General features: G+C 33.5%; 2 protein-coding genes and 2 long non-coding RNA genes across 10 annotated transcripts; 2 read left to right on the top strand and 2 right to left on the bottom strand.

Annotated features, from left to right (window-relative positions):
- The first annotated feature begins 1,116 nt into the window (after positions 1 to 1,116).
- On the top strand, positions 1,117 to 4,104 carry LOC149500316 (uncharacterized). 3 transcript variants are annotated; one of them, XR_016325027.1, is made up of 3 exons: positions 1,485 to 1,578; positions 2,413 to 2,659; positions 3,157 to 4,104. It is a non-coding gene; the product is annotated as an uncharacterized LOC149500316 (long non-coding RNA). The 3 variants fall into 3 exon arrangements; XR_016325025.1 differs by having other exon boundaries at positions 1,506 to 1,578; positions 2,372 to 2,659; XR_016325024.1 differs by having other exon boundaries at positions 1,117 to 2,659.
- A 1,364-nt stretch (positions 4,105 to 5,468) lies between these two features.
- Positions 5,469 to 6,955, bottom strand: LOC149500315 (uncharacterized). Of its 4 annotated transcripts, none has more exons than XR_016325055.1 (3): positions 6,851 to 6,945; positions 6,308 to 6,595; positions 5,469 to 5,813 (listed from the first exon to the last, which is right to left on the bottom strand). It is a non-coding gene; the product is annotated as an uncharacterized LOC149500315 (long non-coding RNA). The 4 variants fall into 4 exon arrangements; XR_016325056.1 differs by lacking the exon at positions 6,851 to 6,945 and adding an exon at positions 6,683 to 6,698; XR_016325057.1 differs by having other exon boundaries at positions 5,470 to 5,813; positions 6,308 to 6,554; positions 6,851 to 6,955.
- Positions 6,956 to 7,320: 365 nt separating this feature from the next.
- On the top strand, positions 7,321 to 9,817 carry Pex2 (peroxisomal biogenesis factor 2). 2 transcript variants are annotated; one of them, XM_028174520.2, is made up of 5 exons: positions 7,324 to 7,485; positions 7,565 to 7,642; positions 8,648 to 9,073; positions 9,141 to 9,362; positions 9,701 to 9,817. In XM_028174520.2, exons 1-5 carry the CDS (start codon positions 7,453 to 7,455, stop codon positions 9,782 to 9,784), a joined length of 843 nt encoding a protein of 280 aa, XP_028030321.2. In that variant the 5' UTR covers positions 7,324 to 7,452; the 3' UTR covers positions 9,785 to 9,817. The 2 variants fall into 2 exon arrangements, with proteins under 2 accessions (XP_089593090.1, XP_028030321.2); XM_089736964.1 differs by lacking the exon at positions 8,648 to 9,073 and having other exon boundaries at positions 7,321 to 7,485.
- Positions 9,818 to 10,878: 1,061 nt separating this feature from the next.
- On the bottom strand, positions 10,879 to 15,730 carry CPR79 (cuticular protein RR-2 motif 79). Its single transcript, XM_028174410.2, has 4 exons — positions 15,608 to 15,730; positions 14,182 to 15,342; positions 12,946 to 13,045; positions 10,879 to 12,559 (listed from the first exon to the last, which is right to left on the bottom strand). Exons 1-4 carry the CDS (start codon positions 15,614 to 15,616, stop codon positions 12,447 to 12,449), a joined length of 1,383 nt encoding a protein of 460 aa, XP_028030211.2. The 5' UTR covers positions 15,617 to 15,730; the 3' UTR covers positions 10,879 to 12,446.
- Positions 15,731 to 23,922: the final 8,192 nt, after the last annotated feature.

Here is a 23,922-nt window from a genome sequence, read left to right as displayed (position 1 = left end):
TCCATTTTTTCTGCCAATATCGATTTTAATATCATCTTAGATAGAGAGTGGTCAGATCAACATTACATTTATAGCGATGCATCTAAAAATTCTTCCTCTGGTCTCGTTGGTGTTGGAGTTTATCATCAACAATCAAAAATTGTCCAAAAAATTAAACTTCCACCAGAAAGCTCTGTTTTTACTGGGGAATGCTACGGATTATTTAAAGCTATAGAATATGTTAATTTGATGAAATTATCTAAATCTGTTATTTTTTCTGATTCCAAAAGTGCGCTTCAGGCACTCCAGAAATTTCCTTTCAAATCTTGCGCCAATTACCCTGTTATTGTAGATTGTAGAAAATTACTGTGGGAATGTAATTTAAAAGGTTTCGATGTAATTTTTGCCTGGATTCCTAGTCACGTGGGTATTTCTGGCAATGAATTTGCTGATAAACTTGCCAATGATGCTGTGGATTGTGGAGATATTTATCCATACAAAATCTTCATAAATGATCTTTTGTGTCTTCCGAATTCAGACCTGCGCGAATCTTGGGGACAAACATGGCCTATTTCTAGTCAATATAAAGGAAAGAATTATGCCCAAATACAAACTGTCATTCCTACCAAGCCTTGGTTTTACAATTTTAGATTTAGTAAGATCACGACTACTATCATAATCCGGATGAGACTGGGTCATGCTTGCACTCCATCTCATTTGACTAGATTGGGTATAGTCAATAACAATATGTGTGATTGCGGCGCTGATGTTGGCAATTTAAATCATATTTTTTTCGCGTGCTCCTTAAATGACTGTTCCTCATTTATTGATTTATTAACATCCCTTGGTATTCCACTCCCGACTTCTATTAATACTTTGCTGTGTACTATGAACTATGATATTTATTTATGTATTTCAAATTTTATCCTGAAACATAATATCAAATTGTAATTATGTATATAAATACCTACCTGATCCATTCTTTTTAATTATCCGTTTTTTCCTTTTTCTCCTGTTTCCCTACCTTTACCCTTGTATGTGGCTAAATGCACAAACAGTGCAAGCTAAAAAAGAAAAAAAAAAAAAAAAAAAGTACATACATACCTACTTAAATTTTATACATTATTTTATGAGGTGAATGAAGTTAGCCCCTCAAAAAAATTTTTCTTTCCTATTTTCTAGTTATTTTCTATTAATTCGTTTGTTCATCATTTGTTCTTGATTGTTCACTGTTAATAATTGTTTGTTCTGCATTTATTTATTTTAAAAAGATTATTAAAAATATATGTACAAGTTAGCCCCTCGATTGCAATTCTTAATATTTTTTCGTCCTTAATGACTCGTAAATATTCATTTTCGATTGTTCTTATATAAAACACGTTTGTTCTCTTTCGAAATTACTCGTTTTTTGTTTAATTTACTATTTTTATTAGTTGAATAAATGTATGCAAAATATGTGTACTGCGCATGCGTCAACTATAATTCTCAAATATATTAAGTGTATAATCTATGACTATAATGCCTTATCTTTGTACCGTCTACGCGGTTTTAATCGAGAGAAAAAAAAACAAATATAAATCCTGAAGGAGCAATTGATTGGTATGTATACAGGTTAATTAAAAAAATTAAAAAAGAAGTAAATGAAATAATGTACATTGGCGTAAAGTTAGACCAAATACATTTTTTCCATCCTCCTACCTATCGTTATTATTATTATTATTATTATTAATTCTTTATTTCAGTTTTGTTTTTTAAAACCATAACATTTTGTTAGTAGTAATTACTTATATCTATGTTAGTGACTTAAAAAATCTAACACATAACTCTCATTATATATATACATTTTAAACCATTACATTTTTTATTTTATTTTTTTTCTCCTTCCAAATGCCTACTGCAAAGGCTATTGATCAGCAGTCCCTCGATCTTGCTCGATATGATTCTCAAAAGACTGTTGCCACTGTCACGAACTCGACGCAATAACGATGCACTTCTCTTCCGCATTATTGCAAAGAAGTCATCGGTGTGAGATGTCGCAAACATTGTGGATGCACTACAAAAGCGCGGCAGTGACAACATCATCCTAAACGCATTATTATATTGAACGCGTAGGGCATTGTAAGCTCTCCGCGTGTATGTGGTCCACAGACTACTGGCGTAAAAATTCTGGCAATAAGCTTTAAAAATTGTAAGTTTAACATAGCTATCGCAACCAGTAAATCTGCGGTAAATTATGAATAAATTATGAAGGTATAAAAAAGATTAAGTCAATAATATGTTCATTATTTATCTTTCAAGAGATAATGTAGGTATACATTATAATAACTTTTTTACACAGTCGAAATTATATTCCTAACATTAGTAAAATAACATTTTAATATTTTTTTTATAGGTTATGTATTGAAAGTGTTGGAAAATTATTTCATGTTTTAGCTGGAAAACGACATTGAGAATTATATGCAATACAAGATAATGGGCTCCATCAAATGAATTCGAATGAAACCAAACTATTTACCATCCAAATTCGATTGTCGGGCAGATAGAAAACGAAAATTCACTCAAAGTGAACCTCGACCTGCATTTGTGAAACGGCAAAGACTCACTATTGTCAAGGAGATTGAAGAGACGACTAAAAATGAGATGTGTTATATTATTATACCTTTGCCATCTTGTAGTCAAGGTAGGTGTAACTGTCAATAATTAATAACACTCACAGATCTCATAATCAAATAACAATATCAGAAAAAAGGAGAATAGTTAGTTAGTTAGTGGAAGTAGCCAAAATGGGCAAGTGGACCTCAGTTCCTATTACATAAGGTACTAGGAAGTTTGTGATAATGAAAATTTATCACAGTGTAATATCACTTACTTACTTTAACAGTGAAGGAAAACATTGTGATGAAACCTGCACACCTAAATGTTCTTAGGATTTTCTTAGGTGTGTAATCCACCAACCAGCACTAGGCCAGCGTGGTGGACTAAGGCCTAAAAACCCTCTCAATGGTAGTGGAGGCCAGTGTCCAGCAAGGGGATATATTATATGGGCTGATGATGATGACTAGGAAGTTACATACTACTTCTACTACTACTACTACAGTACACATATAATCCTATATATTTACAAACTATAAGTTTGTTGGGTACCTAGAAATTGCTAACATTATTTCATATTTCCAGATGTCCAGCCACTTGAAAATAGGTGTAGTAATGACAAAGCTATCCAAGTAGCTCCAGCACAGGAACACAAAGGCAAGGCAAGTGTGTATTGCCACATCACCCCTAAATATATCTGAAGCAAGTACAAGTAAACAATCAGAACCAGCAAAAAGAAAACTGTTGTTCCTGAGGACAAATTTGACAGTGATGAGTCAAATGCACCAGCAACAGAAGGATCAACAGTTGACTATGAGTCATCTCTCTATATCTCCACTCCATCAAAGACTTGTGCACTGCAGACTATAGCTCTCAAGAAGACTAAAAAAGTTGAAAAAATGAATGTGTTAACAATTTTATATAAAGTGAGAAATAAACCACGTTTATATATTGGTCTTCCACAAGAATTATATTTCATAATAGGCTTGATTGAGAAACATACAAATGTTTCTGAACAAAATATTATATTATGTTTGATGAGAATTAAATTAAATAGAACATTCTCTCAATTGGCTGATGATTTCGATCTATCTGTAAGTCAAGCAAGCAATATATTTTTCAACAAACTCCCAGAAATTGCAAATGTAATATCACCCCTTGTTAGAGTATAAAAAAAACAATACAATAAATATATATGCAGGAAGGATAATTGATGTCAACTTGGTGGAAAATAGAAAGTTTTTAGATAGTTTGCCACCTACAAGACTCTTTAATTAAATAAGTAATCCTTACTTATAAATAGGAATTTTTGTAAGTATTTTCACTCTTCATTCAAAAACTACTGAACAGATTTTAATAAGACTTCTATGCTGGTCTTGAATGGCTAGCAACTCATTATTATTTTGATTCAGTTTTCCACAAATGTGCTAAATATGGGCTTATATATATGAAAAGGAATAAAGATTAATGTTATGTAACCTTTGTACCTGTATGTTAAGAATAATTTTTAAATAAAACATATTTAAATTGAAATATTATTTTTATTAAATCACATTCACTTTGTACACATCAATATTTTGTACTCCCTAAAAGGAAAATAGGTATGAAGATTTTTTAAAGTATTTAACATTACATTTTTGTGTAAGATTAGAAAAATGTTATTCTTCCAAAAAGAAACTACATTACCTAACAACTGTGCAACTTACTCGGGATCAAAATCAATACTTGTTTTGTTTTGTTTTTTGTTTTTTTTTTAAACAATCACGCCACGTTAACTGGTCCCGTGATAAGTTCGTAAAGAACTTGTGTTACAGGTACCAGATAACGGAAATAAATGTAAGATTTTTATTATACACATACATATATTTAATATACATCCATAACCCTGGAAAAGACATTTATATTTATCATACAGATATCTTCCCTTGGCGGGATTCGAACCCGCGACCCCCTTGTGTAGTGACCGTGTCACTTACCACTACACCAGACGGCCGTTTACCGAATACTAATTATAGTGACCTGATTATTGTTTTCAAAGTTGCTGTTTGCTACACAAAAGTAGCAAGTTTTACTTTTAGTATAACACATATGCATTTGAACTTGTGCAAAATATCTTTCTTTAATTTTTTTTTGCCATTTTTTTTATGGATACAGCATTACTCACTTGCTTTTTTGTAGATCTATCAAAAAAACATAATTTATGATTTTTTTTAGCATAGTGGGCAATACCCTATTATTCATATTAATTATATACGGTGATGCGAAAATTATTTCTTTACTGAATTATTTAAGAATGATAGGCATAATATAATATTTTAATACGCTATCTTTGTTTATAATTTTTAATCTATTATTTAAAAATAAGTTATCTATAATATTTTTAATTTCTTTATTTATCGGGTGGTCACAGTCATTATTATAAAAATAGAAATTTTGAGGAAATACAAATGTTTAATACAAATTATTTTGATAATCGAAATAAATTCATATCAATCCAAATTAATATTTGAACTATGAAAATTGTATGGTATGTAAACAGAAATATATTTTATAATTATAATGATTATTTATTCCATGCAGTGTCGGTTAGAGAAGCTGTGCAAACTAGAGTAAATTCTAATAAAGAATAAGAATAAACTTTGAAGAGAAGAAAAGAGCTTTCTTCGAAGCTCAATTCTACAAGTTATTCAATCAGATAGCTATCTATCTCTGTCTTTCCTGTATGAAATTTTGGTATGTCGAAATATTGGATAAATCCAGCAAAGCTAAATAGAGTATTTACCTAAAAAATGTTATTCGTTATTAATAAAATAAATGTTATTAATAAAATTATGTTATTCGAAAATATTAACCAATTTTTCAATCGAAGATTAAAACAACATTAATACTGAGAATGAATATTTATTTATAAAATACACATATATGTTTTGACTACAAATTTTGCACGATAATTAAAATTATATTCATTAATATTCATTTAAATAAATATTAATTAATCTTCTTCTATAACTCATAGTCAACTGTTGATCCTTCTGTTGCTGGTGCATTTGACTCATCACTGTCAAATTTGTCCTCAGGAACAACAGTTTTCTTTTTGCTGGTTCTGATTGTTTACTTGTACTTGCTTCAGATATATTTAGGGGTGATGTGGCAATACACACTTGCCTTGCCTTTGTGTTCCTGTGCTGGAGCTACTTGGATAGCTTTGTCATTACTACACCTATTTTCAAGTGGCTGGACATCTGGAAATATGAAATAATGTTAGCAATTTCTAGGTACCCAACAAACTTATAGTTTGTAAATATATAGGATTATATGTGTACTGTAGTAGTAGTAGTAGTAGTATGTAACTTCCTAGTCATCATCATCAGCCCATATAATATATCCCCTTGCTGGACACTGGCCTCCACTACCATTGAGAGGGTTTTTAGGCCTTAGTCCACCACGCTGGCCTAGTGCTGGTTGGTGGATTACACACCTAAGAAAATCCTAAGAACATTTAGGTGTGCAGGTTTCATCACAATGTTTTCCTTCACTGTTAAAGTAAGTAAGTGATATTACACTGTGATAAATTTTCATTATCACAAACTTCCTAGTACCTTATGTAATAGGAACTGAGGTCCACTTGCCCATTTTGGCTACTTCCACTAACTAACTAACTATTCTCCTTTTTTCTGATATTGTTATTTGATTATGAGATCTGTGAGTGTTATTAATTATTGACAGTTACACCTACCTTGACTACAAGATGGCAAAGGTATAATAATATAACACATCTCATTTTTAGTCGTCTCTTCAATCTCCTTGACAATAGTGAGTCTTTGCCGTTTCACAAATGCAGGTCGAGGTTCACTTTGAGTGAATTTTCGTTTTCTATCTGCCCGACAATCGAATTTGGATGGTAAACAGTTTGGTTTCATTCGAATTCATTTGATGGAGCCCATTATCTTGTATTGCATATAATTCTCAATGTCGTTTTCCAGCTAAAACATGAAATAATTTTCCAACACTTTCAATACATAACCTATAAAAAAAATATTAAAATGTTATTTTACTAATGTTAGGAATATAATTTCGACTGTGTAAAAAAGTTATTATAATGTATACCTACATTATCTCTTGAAAGATAAATAATGAACATATTATTGACTTAATCTTTTTTATACCTTCATAACGATAGGTAGGAGGATGGAAAAAATGTATTTGGTCTAACTTTACGCCAATGTACATTATTTCATTTATTTCTTTTTTAATTTTTTTAATTAAACTGTATACATACCAATCAATTGCTCCTTCAGGATTTATATTTGTTTTTTTTCTCTCGATTAAAACCGCGTAGACGGTACAAAGTTTAGGCATTATAGTTGACGCATGCGCAGTACACATATTTTGCATACATTTATTCAACTAATAAAAATAGTAAATTAAACAAAAAGCGAGTAATTTCGAAAGAGAACAAACGTGTTTTATATAAGAACAATCGAAAATGAATATTTACGAGTCATTAAGGACGAAAAAATATTAAGAATTGCAATCGAGGGGCTAACTTGTAGGTATATTTTTAAATATTTTTTTAAAATAAATAAATGCAGAACAAACAATTATTAACAGTGAACAATCATGAACAAATGATGAACAAACGTATTAATAGAAAATAAGTATAAAATAGGAACAAAAAATTTTTTTGAGGGGCTAACTTCATTCACCTTATTTTATGTACGGTATCGAAAATACATAGATACTAATCAAAATACATGTAAGATCCAAAAGTAAACTAAGAAACCGATAAATAACATTTTGTTAACTTAGATAAGTGTATGCATTTCCTTTTTTTAATATTGTAGCTATACACAGTATTAATAAAATAATTGCATTAAAGTTATGGTTGTAAATTACATACCCCGCGTAACACAGGTACAGAGTGCAAATAATAATAAAGAGTTCATAGTCTGTGACTGCTGATCAGGGAATCAATTTGAATGTTTTATTTTAGCTGGACGCTGTAAGCTTAGATATTCAAGTGGAAGAACTTATAAAAGAATTGTTCTTGCAGGCGACAAAGTTTATTGAGGTACGAGTAATAACAAAAATGTTTTTGCCGCGTTACGTATGTTAGATTAAACCCATAAAACACATAATGTGATGTAATTATCTGTCCCTTTTTTTATGTCAGTTTATGATTTTTTTTTTTTTGTAAAGTTGATCCCCAAGTACATTTTTAATCATAAACATTTTAGAGGTATAGTAGAATATTCATGACTTTTTTTAATGCGTCATTATGTGAACAGGCTTACAGCTCCGCCTAGGTGTTAAGTTCAAAAGGTAACCCATTGACATCACAACATGAATATTGCTACTCACCTTATTACTTGAGATCTATATCTTCAATGTATTTTTTATAAAATTTGCTGGTTATTTCTTCATCATGGGAGTATTTCCTACACCTGAGCAATATACATATATAATTGAAAATATTTGTACCTGCCTTTGAAATTTGAACACTAGCACAGTCACTTTTTTGCTGATAAGTTGATCGATTTGTTGATACAAAGCACCGAACAATGTGTGTATTAGACAGGTGTTTTTATTGCATATGATTAGTAAAATTCAAATTGGCAAATAATAAAAAAGAATATAAATTGAATTTTTATATGTATGTGTTCCACAATTAGGTTTGTCTATTACTGCTGTGGGCTGTCAATACGGCTAGGGCATACTAATTTTTAAATGATTAATAAAAAAAATTAATTTAATTTTATAGACAGTTAAAGCAAAGAGACAGATTTTGTAAGTTGCTTAATAATATTGTTTTTCCACTTTGCCCTAAACTTGTTCTATTAGGTCTGGCATGCCACTACTATCTTTTGATAGTGTGAACTATATACTACTAAATTACGACTAGAGTTTTTATTAATTTAATTAATTTAGAAAAATTTAAAAAGTTGACACCGTAGCATGCCTAAAAGTGTAAAAGTTGTTTATAATAATATTAAAATGTGAGCAATAGTAATATTAGTTTATTATTATTGTGGTGCCAAAAATTATTAGTATCTACTGGGTTTTTTTTCATTTCCAGCCACGGTATATACAACCTTTTTTACCTGAGATTGAATTGTTGATAAGGACATGGATTTTCAAGCATTCAGTGTATGACAAAAAATACACATTTGGGCAAGAAATATTATCAGTACAATATTCAACATTAAATTTTACAAAGAGTAAATGGTGCTGGTATTATGGTTACACCATTGGTTTAAAATATTTAAAGGAAAGAGGCATATTTAGTTTGACATCTAACACAAAAGTACAAAATTTCATACAAAATGTAGAAAAAATTCAGTTATTAAGTGAAGTACTAAATTTTCTAAGGTTTATACAAAGTGGAAAACATCCTTTACTAATAGACTTCATTTTAGGCCTAGAGCTAATAGGTGTTAATCAAACAAGAGAAGATTTGACAGATTTTTCTTGGACTCGAGAACTTCTATGGCATAATTTGATTGTAAGTAAAAGCATTAAAGAAAATTAATACAAGTGACATTTGATTACAATACTATTTTTATTTACAGGAACTTTTTGGCACTGGAATATCACTTTTTAATATAATTGGTTTAAAGCAAAGGCTCTCAAAGTTTTTGAAATATGTATGGTGGAACAAACCTGTGCATACATTTAGTCAACCTGGAGCTCCAAATATGACTTTGAGTACTGTGTGTGCTTGTTGCTCAAACAAACCAGTATTGCCTCATACTATGGGATGCAGTCATATTTTTTGTTATTACTGTTTGGTGGTAAATATTCTATAATATTTTCGTAGTTGTAAAAAGATGAGAAAATAAGGCTTTATGAGAAATGAACCATGCCTCCCTTGTTTTTTAGTTGTCCATGTTAGTAAACACCATAAAGTACTGCTTTTATAGTTTATATTTTGTAGAAAGATTTAAATTTTACAATATCCTATTTTGACTTTGTTATATTTTTTTCTTTATTTTATATTATGAAAACTGTAAATGAAAAGACTGATCTTAGATTTTGTAAAGTATACTTTGACATAATTTTTACTTAGTTAAAAGATCATTATTTATTTTTCTAAGCCAGTAGTTTTAATTTATTATTACTATATTTTTAGGCAAACAAAACTATGGATCAAGATTATGCATGTCCTAAATGCTACCACATAGGAAAAAAGGTTGCCAAACTTACAGCTTCCTAATGATGTGATTTAATTATTAACGAGAGACCTAAATTGGTGTCGTTAAAAAATTGGTGCTGTGATTTTTCATAAAAAATATTTATTTTGTAAATGAAAAAAAAAGATTACAAAATATGTTAAAAAAGTGTTTTATTTCTTTTAATAGTAAGTACGTAAGGTAACATAATACATATGGAGCTTTTCAATAAGTAAATCGGTTAACTACGCCTATCAATTACTTGATATGGCGTAGGTCTGTCATGCGAAATACTAACAGTCTGGATAACAATACGAAGTGTTCCACTAAAATGAATATTTTTTATAATTCAGAAAAAACTCCAAAAAAAAAGTAATATGATAGCATTCTAACAGTACCTATTGAAAAAGGAAGAAATCAGATCAATTATTTCGTTTATTAATTTATTATCGTGCACTATTTTTGTATTTAGTGCTATCTCCCTACATATAAAACATACTGAATTGCATGTATGTAGATAATCTTTCAATTTTTTTTTATAATTTTCACATAGTTTTAAAATTATTATATTATACCTATTACATTTCTAGGCGTGTGGTTGAACTTCTGACCAATTTTTTTTCATTTCCATAGAGCTATTAATATATTCACATTTAGCCCACAGCGTTAAAGTAACTGGGGTTCAAAGATATATCAATAACCCCTTCCTCGAGATATTTCGAAGTGGATTACATTGCAATAAAGGGTGCCAGTTATGATTGTTTCGCTGTAGAAAGAGGCATGTATGGTAAGTCCAACCAGTGCGAACTCTTAACGCCGCTTACTATTAGTACGTGCTGCTTACACACTACAACTGTAAGCTGCTCCTGATCTCGGGAGAGGAATAGAGGAAGATAGGAAGTGTCAGGATACTTGACTGGATATAATGAGAAAGTAACAGTAGGTCAAGGAAGCTGTCAGATATCCGTAATTTTTGAGTAATAACCATTATCAAGTAAGATGCTTTGTCTTTGCAACCAGTTCCACACTATTCGATAGATATCTCTGTTGCGGCGTTATCACGTTTTGACAACGTTCTTAAAACCACCCGTCTTTGCAGTGCAGGCAATAATAGCGTTTTAGAAAATAATAATTAAGGTACAATATCAAATGGGTTTTAATGTTTACAAAATATTTACACATTAACATTCCTTTCATTGAAATGATACATTATGACTTATATTATGTTCTAATTGTAATTTTTTTGCTTATACATAGTTATATAACTTCTGGAATAATTTATCAAATATTTTAGAGGAGGCCGCGTACATCGAGTTTGATCGTAGAACATGAGGCAACTGGGGCCAAAATTTTTTTGGGCGGCTACCCCGCGTTGGAAGTTTCAGCTCGAGTAGGTATCCCTCAAGGTTGACCGACGATGTATTGAAAGTCGCCAGAATTCGCTAGATGCGTTTAGCGCAGGACCGGTTATTATGGCGAATCTTGGGGGAACCCTTTTTTTTCCTACTTAAGCTGATAGCCTTGAGAGGCTATTTCAGCGTAACCTTAACTAGTAGGTGAACTCGCGGGGCTCAAACCGGAGTGATACCAACACTGACCCTAGCAAGAGCAGTGCTTCGCAAAATCTACCACCGGATCGGAACGCGACCCACTGCGAAGATCCGGCGATAAAACTCAGTGGGCTACCCATAAACCCCAACTACTGAGTTTCTTGACGGATCTTCTCAGTGAGCCGCTTTTCCGATACGATATTTCGATAGGCAGCGGCTTGGCTCTGCCGCTGGCATTGCTGAAGTCGACGGGCGATGGTAACCACTCACCATCAGGTGGGCCGTATGCTCGTCTGCCTACAAGGGGCATTAAAAAAGAAAACGGAGTTAGGTTCACCCAAGCACTGCTCTTATTAGGGCTAGTCAGGTCAACTCTCGCAGCTTAAGCCTTATGAGCTTACCTACTAAATCGTGCGCAGCTGAAATAGCTTCTTGAGACTACCAAGGATTAGGTAGGGAAATAAGGAAGCATATGTCCAGAAGTAGATGGATTCATAGGCTTGATGATGATGACTGGCGGTTTCATTGCATAATTTTTTTAACGTGTTTGATTCACGAGCGAATTCCCCTTTTATGGTGTTATCGTATATATTTAAAAAACAAAAAAATAACTGTAGGTAGGTATACTTCAAAAGTGAAAGGGAATCATCCAAAAGCCTTGTGTGCTAACGCTAACGGCCTGTGGCAAGAAGTGTCAAGCATTGTCTGCTCAAAATGACTCAACGATATCGACTTCTCGGCTTAAAGAATAATATATTTAAATAGGTATATGATATTCATGTTTTGTTAAATAGAATGAACATAATTAGGTAAATAAAATGTACAGGTTAGCAGTTTCCACTAGACGTACTTGCACACGATGTGCAACTTCCCAAATGCAATTTTAAATTCGTTTTTAAAACTTACTAATAGCCTTTAATCATTATGTACTTAAAGTAATTTTCTAATTAAATTAACTCACAATGTGGTTATTTGCTTCTTTGCTGCGTAGTCACGTTTCCGCCTGGCCCCAATTAAGCGTTCAAGTAATTTTAATTATGTACGTTCTAAATAAATCCGTAGGCGCTAAGATTTAAGAAATTAGGTCTAGCTCTATAGGCGGTCTGTCTAAATAAGGCGACTGGTATCGTAAGGCCTGCAGTGGTTTTGTGTGCCTTTAGTGTTGATTGTCTTTGCTGTTGCGCACATCAGCGTGGAAACCGGTATCCCAGTCGGCTACGTAGTCCACTGTCCTCACAGAGCCGTCAGGCTCCACTAAGGAATACTGACCTGAAAAAAATTTTTTTTTTCAATTACTTATATACTTTATAATTCACGAAAATAACCACTTTATCAGTACAAAATAAAGGTACATTTTATTTTACATTTTAATGTAAAAGAGCTCACGACTCAAATTGTGGTATTTTACTACCGGACACCACAGTACAACCTGAACACTGTCATTCATTTCGGGGCAAAACGTCAAAATATCAATTATATTCTTCAATGGCTGCCCCACCCTACAAACGAATTTGAAGTAGAAATATTCTGGGACTGGTATTGTCACGAAGCACTGCACATTATTCCGCCGTATTGTAATACGATTCCATTATATAACTTTCGCAAAAATGTTTTCATGATGAGAATCACAATTTATTGAAATGCAACAAGCTGACCTTTTACAACCTCCCCATCTCGTTCTTCCTTTTGTTGCTTAATGTCTCCGGTGTGGGGGTCATTGACACCGTATTCAAAGGCGTATCTCGGATGTGCGTCCTGTAAAGCAAAATAAAACGGCAGTTATAGACAATAAGTACCGTGGGAAATATCAATTGCTTCTATTAAAGTTCAACCTTAGTGGATAGAAAATGTCAAACATGTGATAAAATACAAACAATGAAGTAGATTATTTACTTAAGTGAAGAATGTTATATATTATTTTTAATTATGTTACAGCATATTGATCGATTTTTTGGCGCAGTGAATGTCGTTAACTTGGTCTGACGGTCGTATATTCGATTCCCATTTCGATTAAAAAATGTGGTACGAGCAGGTTTGTATGCTCTGTGTAGTGCAATAGTATCAAACAGTGTGGAATCCCATGATGTTGCCACTTATGGGTCCTTTAGATATCAATTAGGATAATATATGTATATGTAGTAGCAAATAGTATAGATATGCTATTATGGACGGATTATCATATCCGTTATTGTTTATTAAACATCTTTGCTTATATATATTAGATATATACTCGTACATATTTCTAGGTAACCGGGAGGTCGCACCTCTGTCAGATCGTTGACAGCTTGTTAAATAAAACATATTCACTAGTTTTTATTTGTTAAAACTCATTAAAGTAAACACTAGTTTTAAAGCATTTTCGTAAACTTTCAAGATGTAATCGTTTCACCGTAACGAAACCTGCCTCGAATCAAATAGACAACTGATCAATCTAATTACGACACGCAGAAGAATTAGCTTCTACTAGAAAATGTCGTGGAACTTATGAGATTATGTAATCATGTTCTTTAAACAAATCAATTTAATGTTTCAAGTTTGCAATTGCGATTATACTATTTACGATAAATTAAGCAGTTAGAAAGATAATTTGAGTAGTTTCAAAGTCAAGTTCAATTTGGTCCTATAATTGTTTTAAAGGTAAAACAGTGTCTGAATTTGAAAGTTTGTGAAGTTTTTTCTTTTTTCATACAACGACGAAGCGACCACAGATTTAATTTTTGCAAAGAGATAGAAGATTCACATCGGCTACTCTTTCTCCCGAAAAAATAGCTTCGTGTCCGATTATTGTAGAATTATATAATATATGAGACGTTAGTGAATTCACGCAAGATACTCAATTTAGAGAAGAACTTGAAATACAGTAAAAAATCTAATCAGAAATAGTTACTTACATAGTTTTCTAAGAATTCTGTGTGAACGTTTTTCACAGAGTTAGCTGATGAAATATGACCTCCGATTGCTAACGATGGAGTAGATGCATAGTTTGTTCTTGCTCCAAGATATTCTGGAACTTGCGCAACACCCGGAGTAGAGTAGTGAGATATGACTGGAGTAGAGTAGTGAGTCGAGACCGGAGCAATGGCTAGTCTTGAGTATGCCGCTACCGCGGGACTCGAGTGCCGAGTGAAAGAAGCAGACGAGTAGGCTGGCGCTGAGCTAAGTCCTTTTGAATATCCATTAGAAATTGGCACTACAACTTGATGCAAAGCTGCTCCAGCGTGCTTTACCGTTGGTAGGTACTGTGCTGCAGTAGAAGCGATGTAGCTTGCTCCCGAGGAATATTGCGTAGGCGTAAAATATTGTGTAATTCTAGGGACAGGCACTTGAGAAACACTTGGCGCGGCATATTGAATTGCTGGTGGAATCTGTAGGGCGGGTAAGTTTTGAACTTGGTTATATTGAACACCAGTAGAGTATTGCGTAGAATCAACTTGTGCGTTTTGCTGTGCTTTTAGCGCTGGTGATGCAGCGTATCTAACTGTCGGTGCAGCAAACACTTGCGATACTACAGGTCCTTGATGAACAGTGTTGCTGTATAGAGATGCCTTCGCTGAAGATCCAGATGCGTATGATGCCTGTTGTACGTTGTTTTGTGAATAGTAAGTGGTTCTAGCTGGTGCCACAGAAAACTTAGCAATGAGGGGTGCTGCGGTAATCTTTGCAATTATGGGTGCTTGAGCGTATGTTGCTAGGGGTGTCACTGTTTTAGTAGTTGACGCACTTGAAGACAGGCCAGCGGATGTTGCGTAACCATGCAGTTCTTTTGTATACACCGGTGCAGTAATGTAGTTTGATTCAACCGTTTGGTAAGTTGGTTGTGCGGCATACTGAATGGCCGGAGTGTACTTGATTGAGGCGGTTGGCTGTGAGACTACAGCTGGGGCCGGAGCCACGTTGATTCCAGAATGAGTAAGTTGGATACCAGGCGCAGGGTATGAGTAACCCGAATCAGCACAATTGGAAACTTTTTGCACTTGGCTAAGATGGTAATTCAGATCTGGATCGTGGTACGCAAGTGCATTTGCAAGTATCAATACCGCAGTGAAAGATATCTGAAAATTAAATGAAAACTATTAGAGAATATTTGCGTTTACTGAAGTGATCTGGAGCCACTTTACAACTCACTTAATTACACTGAATACTGAAAACGTTATAAAAATAAGGTCACACTTGAGCTAGGTACTGTGGTCGATAATGATGAGACCTGCCCAAGTGCATTCTTGCCAGCAAAAATAAAATAAAAACAACAATGACTAATAGTCAGAAACTTTTCTTAAATATTATTGTCTTAATATTCCTGTGAATGAAATTACTTACAGCTTTCATTTTAATAAATTGAATAACAACTAACACTATGAACGTTCGAAATATTCACGAATTTAAATAAATTAAAAGCCTTAAATGTATTTGCCAAAGTTAAACGTAAGTTGAAATGAGAGCAAAAGCGGTCGGTAAAGTCTTATATAGCAAGCTCATATGTGTAAGAACGGGTCACACTTTTTCACGTTCTCCGTCACTATAGTATGGGTGGGCGAGGCACGTGTGCGTGTAACAGGAATTTTGAGAAAATTTATGTTACGGATAAATTATCAGGTTAGGAGAGCGTAATGTTTGCAGGAGATACGTTAGGCACATAATCTACTTTATTGTAGCGATTTAATAAAATTATTTAATAAAGTAATATCGTAAAATTAAGTTGCGGGTTTTAGACAAATTACATATTTTTATTTTTACTTATTCACTGATCACTTTATTTCAGTTTTAATTTCCTTTCCATTGTAAATGGGCTGGTGAAAAAAAAACAACCTTCAATTTTCAAATATTCGATAGTTTAAAGTTTATACATGTTCATTAATTAATAGTTCATTATAATTTAACGAATCAAAAGAAAATTACGTATATTAGAAGAATACTACTATTGCATACTTGATTTACTAATGAAAATCATCTTATCTACTGTTAATTACATTTTAGATTTTCAACACGTATCTGCGAATTCATACTCTCTGCCTAGGTCGATCAGATTTGCAATTAGCCGGCTAATGTTATGTATTAATGTCTGCGGACTACAAAATTACTTGTATTTATGGAGGAATAGGTATTAATTCATGGCCAATTACTTAATATGCTATTTTAAAGAGCATATATTTATTTTATCTTTTAGGACATGTTTTATACAAAATATATGTTTTCATTTGTATTTATGGCACTGGTTAAGTAGACCAGTTAATAGCTATAATTATCTAGTGTTATGTAGTTACCTAACTCAATAGACAATGATTTGAGAAAAATCTAAAATAAAAAAATAATAATTGGTAAATTAAATAATGTGGTTAAATAATGAACCACATTATTTAATTTACCAATAATTACCCGAACTTAAAGTTTGCAGCATATTACATATGAAAATATTTGCAGCATTTTATCAGCATACTTAGCCAGTGGTTTGAAGAAATATTACGTGTTTCATCATTAAACAAATTTTATAAACCACGGGAAATTTAGGTATAATAATAATTATTTTTGAGTTTCCCCGTTTTAAACCCTGAGGATGGTAGGATATGTCGTGAATGTGGGTGTGTCCTATTATTATTTATAGCAATGAAATCATGCATTCCGGCTTGAAGCGTTTATTGTAGCCTTTATTATAATTAATTATGATTATTATTGCCGTAGGCGGATAGACGACTGCCCATGGCTTACCTGGACTGAGGTCAAAATCTGAATAGAAATGTTTGTTCGCTTTTCTATAAATAAAATGTTATGATATATTGAACCTGAGATACAAATAATTTGATAAATCTGCTCATTAGTGAGTTAAAACAATCTTTTAAATCAATGAAGCATACGGTACATCCTTATGGTTTTTATTTCCTGATACAATTGAGACGTAGGTCTCAGATCACATGTCGTAGCTTCAGCGATAGCAGGACACTAGTGCAGACAGAAAGAGTACATTAGTTAAACAAACTAAAAAAAAAACTTTCAACCTCCGAAATACGTGTTGTTAAACTAATGCGACAAAGTGCAATTGGAATAAAGATTTCTAGCATGATTTAGTTTGAAAATTGCAAATGATCAAATTATGCACGGGTTGAGTTACTCAATTACCTCATATGTAGACCTTTCACGACGATATTTTGCCGTAAAACTGTAAGAAAGCAAAACTTGTAAATGAATTTACAAAGTTTCTTTCTATTGCCTTTGTAGGGGGACGAGCATACGGCCCATCTGTTAGTGAGTAATTACCGTGACGTGATACCAAGCTGCTACCTATTATATTTCATACAGAATTGACTTATAAATAAAATTATAAATGAAAAAGTTATAATTTCAAAGCATTTTGTCAGCTTTCGTAGATTACTAAGATATTTGCAATCTTATCTGGTGTCCCGAGGTACGGTTGAGCTATTTTGAGCAAGTCTGCATTTAATTTGTCTGTGTGATCGCTTGCGTAACTATCCGTTCAATAAATATAATTATCCAGTAATACCGTTAGATTTATATACACGTATCAATGATATGGGTATTAGTCATACTAAAAAGCCAGTGAATCGAGCTAAGCTTTGTTTTAAATTATAATGTATTTAAATTAAGCAGTTGAAAATGCTAATTTTAATCGTATACCACAAGAACTAGTCTAGATTGATTTAGTGATAAGTAGGTAGTGCTCGTGCTCTTCTGTCAGACTAGGTATATGGTGATCTCAAAATTTTGATTTACTAATTATGAAGAAAATTAAACCAATGTGTTAAATTTTTTATCAAAAACTTAACATTCAGTTTGGTTATTAGATTATAACGTCCCAGATATTCCAAAGAAGTTGCTAAGAGAAGCGTTTAACTATCTGGCAGTGGTGAATAAAATTATACAATGGTATGCAGAAGCTCATGAAACTAGAATTTACAATCACGTAACCATTGAGGCAATCTTCTCCACAACACAGACATTGTTCGAAGACTGAAAAGATTAGACCTTATGAGTGAATGTTGTATGTGACAGTGCTGCGTCCTACATTTAGAGCTGTTAAAGAACACAATAAATTTTTAAGTGTGTTAAACTTGAAAAACTTAACTTAAAAAAAATATTCTTGCAAATATTTATTAGTTAAGTATCATTTGACAATTAGAGGTCATTGGTATTCCTATTGTCATTTCGGTAATATTATCTGTGGATACTACTCGTGCTTAGATGCATTTAAAATACACATATTTAAAAACACTTTGTGTATGCATACATTATTCGTCACTCTTTCTCTGTTAGCATTTTTTTATCATCTTTCGACAAAATGATCCTTTTTGCTTAAAATATTTTGGTTTTATTTACTGTACTTAAAGCTTACTATTCATCGTGATATTGCTTGTTATGTATCATGGCTTAATTTTCTTTTTGCGATTCTATGTTTAAAGTTTTAAAAAATGAGTACATCAGAAAGCTACATTTCATATTAATATTAACTGGGAAGTAATATACTACATCATAATCAATCAAAATACAAGACAAGTCCATATGTACTTAAGTGTACATAGTAATTAAAAGCAAACCATACATTTATTTATGTGACCCTTCACGCCCTAATCGTGGGTAAATCTTGAAGTTCACTTACTCATTAAAGTCACCATTACGCAATTGCTTTGGGTAAATTTATTTTTACCCAAACATAACAATAGATTTCCGATTAAGATACTTTTTGGCTGCGCTTCGAAGCAATTACGTTTTATAACTAACCTAATTAATTAAATTTTGGTTTTGAAGTAAACAGTGGGAAAGAGATGAGTATCTTCTTCTCTCTCCCTTAAATGGATCACGTTTGTAGTTATGGAGACGGGTATATTCAGCAGAGCATGTCTTATGACGCATAAGCTCATACTGATGAGAGTTGCAAGGTCGATGTCATATCAATTCTATCACGGATTAGAAGTGATTCGCCAAAAACCTAAGACACGCTGATGACATCAACAAGGATTCATATTCTATTAAAATCTATAAGTTCCAAAAAGTTTCGCCCGCGTGGTGGAAAAAATCCCTTTGGTTTCCGTTTCCTGTAGTAAAAACATCTAGTCTTATTTATGAAATAATCGAACAAAATCGCGGAAATCGGAGTGAATAGTTTCGATGGCAGAATGCTTACGAGAAAATACGATGATGCGGCTGTTATTACAAACATCATTGAATGAAGTGATAATATCTATTGCGTAAATAAGTATTCATAATAATTTTATACTTTGTTTATCTTTTATTATATATATTGTTTCATCAAATCTTTCATGTTTATGAGGCACAAGGCGGTCGCTTTCAAAATCTGATTACTGAAATAACGGAAAAGGTTGAGGCCTTTTATATATATATAATGCAATTGCTACAGTAACATCTGAGGTTTTGTATTTATTTGTAAAGGCATTGCAACTGAATCCAGATTGAAATTTCCTCACATATGCTCTAGTTAGTAATTTACGTCGTTTAATACGTTTGATACGGGTCGGTCGCCTTGCACAAGACAAGCCCCTAAGCTCTACCAGCTTACATGCAAATTACGAAATCTCACGCATGACTCGTCTAAGGATTTCGAATGACACGTTTTATTGACTGGCTTGTTGGTGCAGCATTTAGGCCCTCTGACTGCTGGGCCGAGAGACGGGAATTCTATTTCCACATCGGGAAAACATTCGGGTGACATTTATGTATTTTTGTATGTGGATAAATATGGATATCGGGCTAGATGAGCGTGTGTGAATTATACCTGATTATTTATTATTTTTATTTATTAACACCCAACACCCGTTTGTTATCTCAATGAAGGTGTCGAGTTAATATGTTAATTAAGGTACAACGGATATTTCTAAATCGATCGTAAGGTCAAGAATTTGTTGTTAATTTGGAATTTGCTGGTATGACTTGTGGCAGTTATGGTCACGTATAAAAAGAAACACACCTCTAGTTAATAAATTAAAGGCATGTTGTAATTTTTCTGCGAGATTGACGTCATTCTATACGTAGGTATGTTTGACTTAAGAACGAAAAAACATAATTCAATACTTCTTTCCAATAGGCTTCCAATGTGATTAACCACCAGCAAATCAGTTTACTTATTTAAACTAAGCTTGCCAGGAAGCTTGCTTGTTTGATGTTATTCCTTCATTGTGGAAGTCGTTCGTGAATAGAATATGCGGAATTTGATAATTGTTTTTCATTTTACCTAGGTAACATCTAATAAAAATAGTAGTAGTAGTATCTTAGTAGTAGTACATAAATACACTAATCAATTGAGTAATATTAGAACTTCCATCCACTAAGTACTCAACTTATTGTTTCTATTAAGACAAAGGCGTTGACGTTTTATTTATTAATAAACTGCTGACCCGGCAGACTTCGAGTGCCTCAATCGATAAATAAAAGACCTAAGCTTTTGTATAAAATAAACATAAAACAAACAAAAGGAATCCGTCGGATGGGGGACACATCAAAGGAAAAACATTTTTTTTATATTTTTACCTTTTAAACCTTCTTTGGACTTCCAGATTTTTTTTTTTTATTGCTTAGATGTGTGGACGAGCTCCTAGCCCACCTGGTGTTAAGTGGTTACTGGAGCCCATAGACATATACAACGTAAATGCGCCACACACCTTGAGATATAGTTCTAAGGTCTCAGTATAGTCACAACGGCTGCCCCACCCTTCAAACCGAAACGCATTACTGCTTCACGGCAGAAATAGGCGGGGCGGTGGTACCTACCCGTGCGGACTCACAAGAGGTCCTACCACCAGTAATTACGCAAATTATAATTTTGCGGGTTTGATTTTTATTGCACGATGCTTCACCGTGGAAGTCAATCGTGAACATTTGCTGAGTACATATTTCATTAGAAAAATTGGTACCCGCCAGCGGGATTCGAACACCGGTGCATCGCTCGATACGAATGCACCGGACGTCTTATCCTTTAGGCCACAACGACTTCAAATTAAATTTGACTTAGGAAGTTCGTACTAGTTGTTCATGTTCAAAATACGCTAGTTGTTGACATGACTTAAAAGTGATTAATTATAAAACCATTGACGTCCGATCCGAACCGTGATAACGTCCTCGAATGCAGCTCACACTCATCAGTCTTGTCAATATATTATCTATATTTTATTAATATACACACACGTGTTATACAAATAAGTAATACGTATCGTTGAGCTATTAGTAATTTTTTGTGTGTTATTGTTACAAATTTTACTCGCTTTTGAGGCGATATCATTTTTTGTTTTGGTTTAGGGTTTTATTTAGTGAGACATCCGATCTCTGGTAATTAATGCGACCTCAAACCAGTGTCTTGTGGTGGTTTTGATATGTAATTGTGTCTATGTGCTTACGTTACGTTACGTACGGTTGACCGTGATTTCATTTTTTTTTTTATGATTGATAGATTACTGGTGGCCCGGAGGCCTTTCCAGCTTCACCAGGACAGGTGGGCGAGCAAAGGCTCAGCCAGGAGGGGTGGGATTTGCTAACAACTGCCCGAGCGCCTCCGAAGAAGTGATTTCATCTGCTCATCTGCACCAGTAAAAAAAGGGAAGAAAATCAGTATTAATTGACTCTCTAGTGTACGGAAATATTATTAATATTGTTCCCAAATGAACCAATTTAAAATGTCGTTGTGTTAAACTATTAATTTATTGTAGTTGTGATATACAACTTTGTTGCAATAGTTGTATCGACTGTTCTCGGTTACGGGGACTATCGCGAGCTTATCTAGTATGAAATTAAGCTCTAGTAAAAGCGTAATAACAAGCTCACATAACCAGTAGCGTACCGAACCTGATCATTGATAAGTAACAGACGAGTATTTGTTTTATTGACTAGTTTTTATGATCTACACATGGCTAAAATGTAGTACGTTTTACGTAATGGCTAATCTGGCGCGAGGTTCCCAAAGTAATAGTCCGATAATATTATTTGGACAAGCCGGACAAGGTCGATTACTTACAATGCGCTTCAGTAATAAGCTTAAAAGTGAAACAACGATTTTGAACATATATTCTTATTTGTACTTAATTGGTCACCTTGGGAGATCTTTGAAAATTGCACTACGAGAATATGGATGTAGACTTAATTTCGTAATTCTTTTTGGTTTTAGAAGTTTCTTTCCAAGATGTAAAATATGAATGTTAGACTCGTTTAAGAAATGACTCATTGAGAAATCTGGCAGCGGCTATATATGATATGTTTCTAAATGAGTCATTGTCATTGTTAAATTATTAAAAGGGTGCTGCACTACATGGCTTATGAAGTCATCGTCATTAAAGTGCGTCCACCGTCCGTTTTACTGGTGATAGGACCTCTTATGAGTCCGCGCGTGTAGGTACCACCGCCCTGCCTATTTCTGCAGTAATGCGTTTCGGTTTGAAGGGTGGGGCAGCCGTTGTAACTATACTGAGATCTTAGAACTTATATCTCAAGGTGGGTGGCGCATTTACGTTGTAGATGTCCATGGGCTCCAGTAACCACTTATCACCAGGTGGGCTGTGGGCTCGTCCACCCATCTAAGCAATAAAAAAAATAAAAAAAAACAAAGTAAATTTAATTTGCGTAATTACTTATGATGTATATATAGTCCCATGTGGTGTCTACTACCTGGCTTACTGCTGCCTATCGGTAATGCGTTCCGGTTCACAGGGTGCTGCAGCCGTGATACCATGTATTTGAGACAGACCTCATGACTCAAGGTGGATGGCGAAATTCACGTAGTGACGTCTAGATGGGTTTCAGTAAGCACTCAACATCAGGAAAACCGGTCTTCGTTCATCGGGCTATGCACTAAGTAAATAATCTTTATATCTTTAAGGTATTAATTGCAACGTCATTTAAGAACTAGTTATGATGTTGTTTTGTTAATAATGTATGTACAAAATTCAACGTCACTATTGAACAGCTCTAGTTCAAAAGTTGATGTATACGTTTTCAAACCCGTTTTGATACGTAGTAGATACTTAAGCGTTTATAATTTTATTGACCATTGAGAAAAAAATAAGTAAACGTATTTTTTTTTTTTAGTAAACTTTCGAGGTCACGAAAGTAACAGGTCAACACAGCATGATTCACGTGCTTTTATAGATTTGAAATTGAAGACTGCGTCGATGCGGTGTCTCAAAATTGATTTTTACTTTTAATGAATACAAATTTACAAGTTTACATATATTGTATATGTATTGTGTAAGGTAATGTGTCTTCACATATGTACGGCTCGAAGGTTTAGTGATCATGTAATGATGCATAAGCATCACTAAATAACATTCACAAATTTAAGCTCTCCAATTCAGTATTTTACCAGTAAATAAGATTTTCGGAACATTTAGTTATCTGGGTCGTCGTAGCCAGAAAACTGAAACTGAAACTTTAATGATTTTGGTGAAGTCTTTTTTTTGCTGCTTAGAGGTGGACGAGCTCACAGCCCGCCTGGTGTTAAGTGGTTACTGGAGCCCATAGACATCTACAACTTAAATGCGCCACCCACCTTGTGATATAAGTTCTAAGGTCTCAGTATAGTTACAACGGCTGCCCCACCCTTCAAACCGAAACGCATTACTGCTTCACTGCAGAAATAGGCGGGGTACTACCCGCGCTGATTCACAAAAGGTCCTACCACCAGT

This window comes from Bombyx mandarina, chromosome 22, assembly GCF_030267445.1.
Source record: "Bombyx mandarina strain Sakado chromosome 22, ASM3026744v2".
In the NCBI taxonomy this organism is placed as follows: Eukaryota; Metazoa; Arthropoda; class Insecta; order Lepidoptera; family Bombycidae; genus Bombyx; species Bombyx mandarina.
The sequence above is the reverse complement of the archived record's forward strand: the minus strand, read 5'-3'. Positions and strand labels throughout refer to the sequence as shown.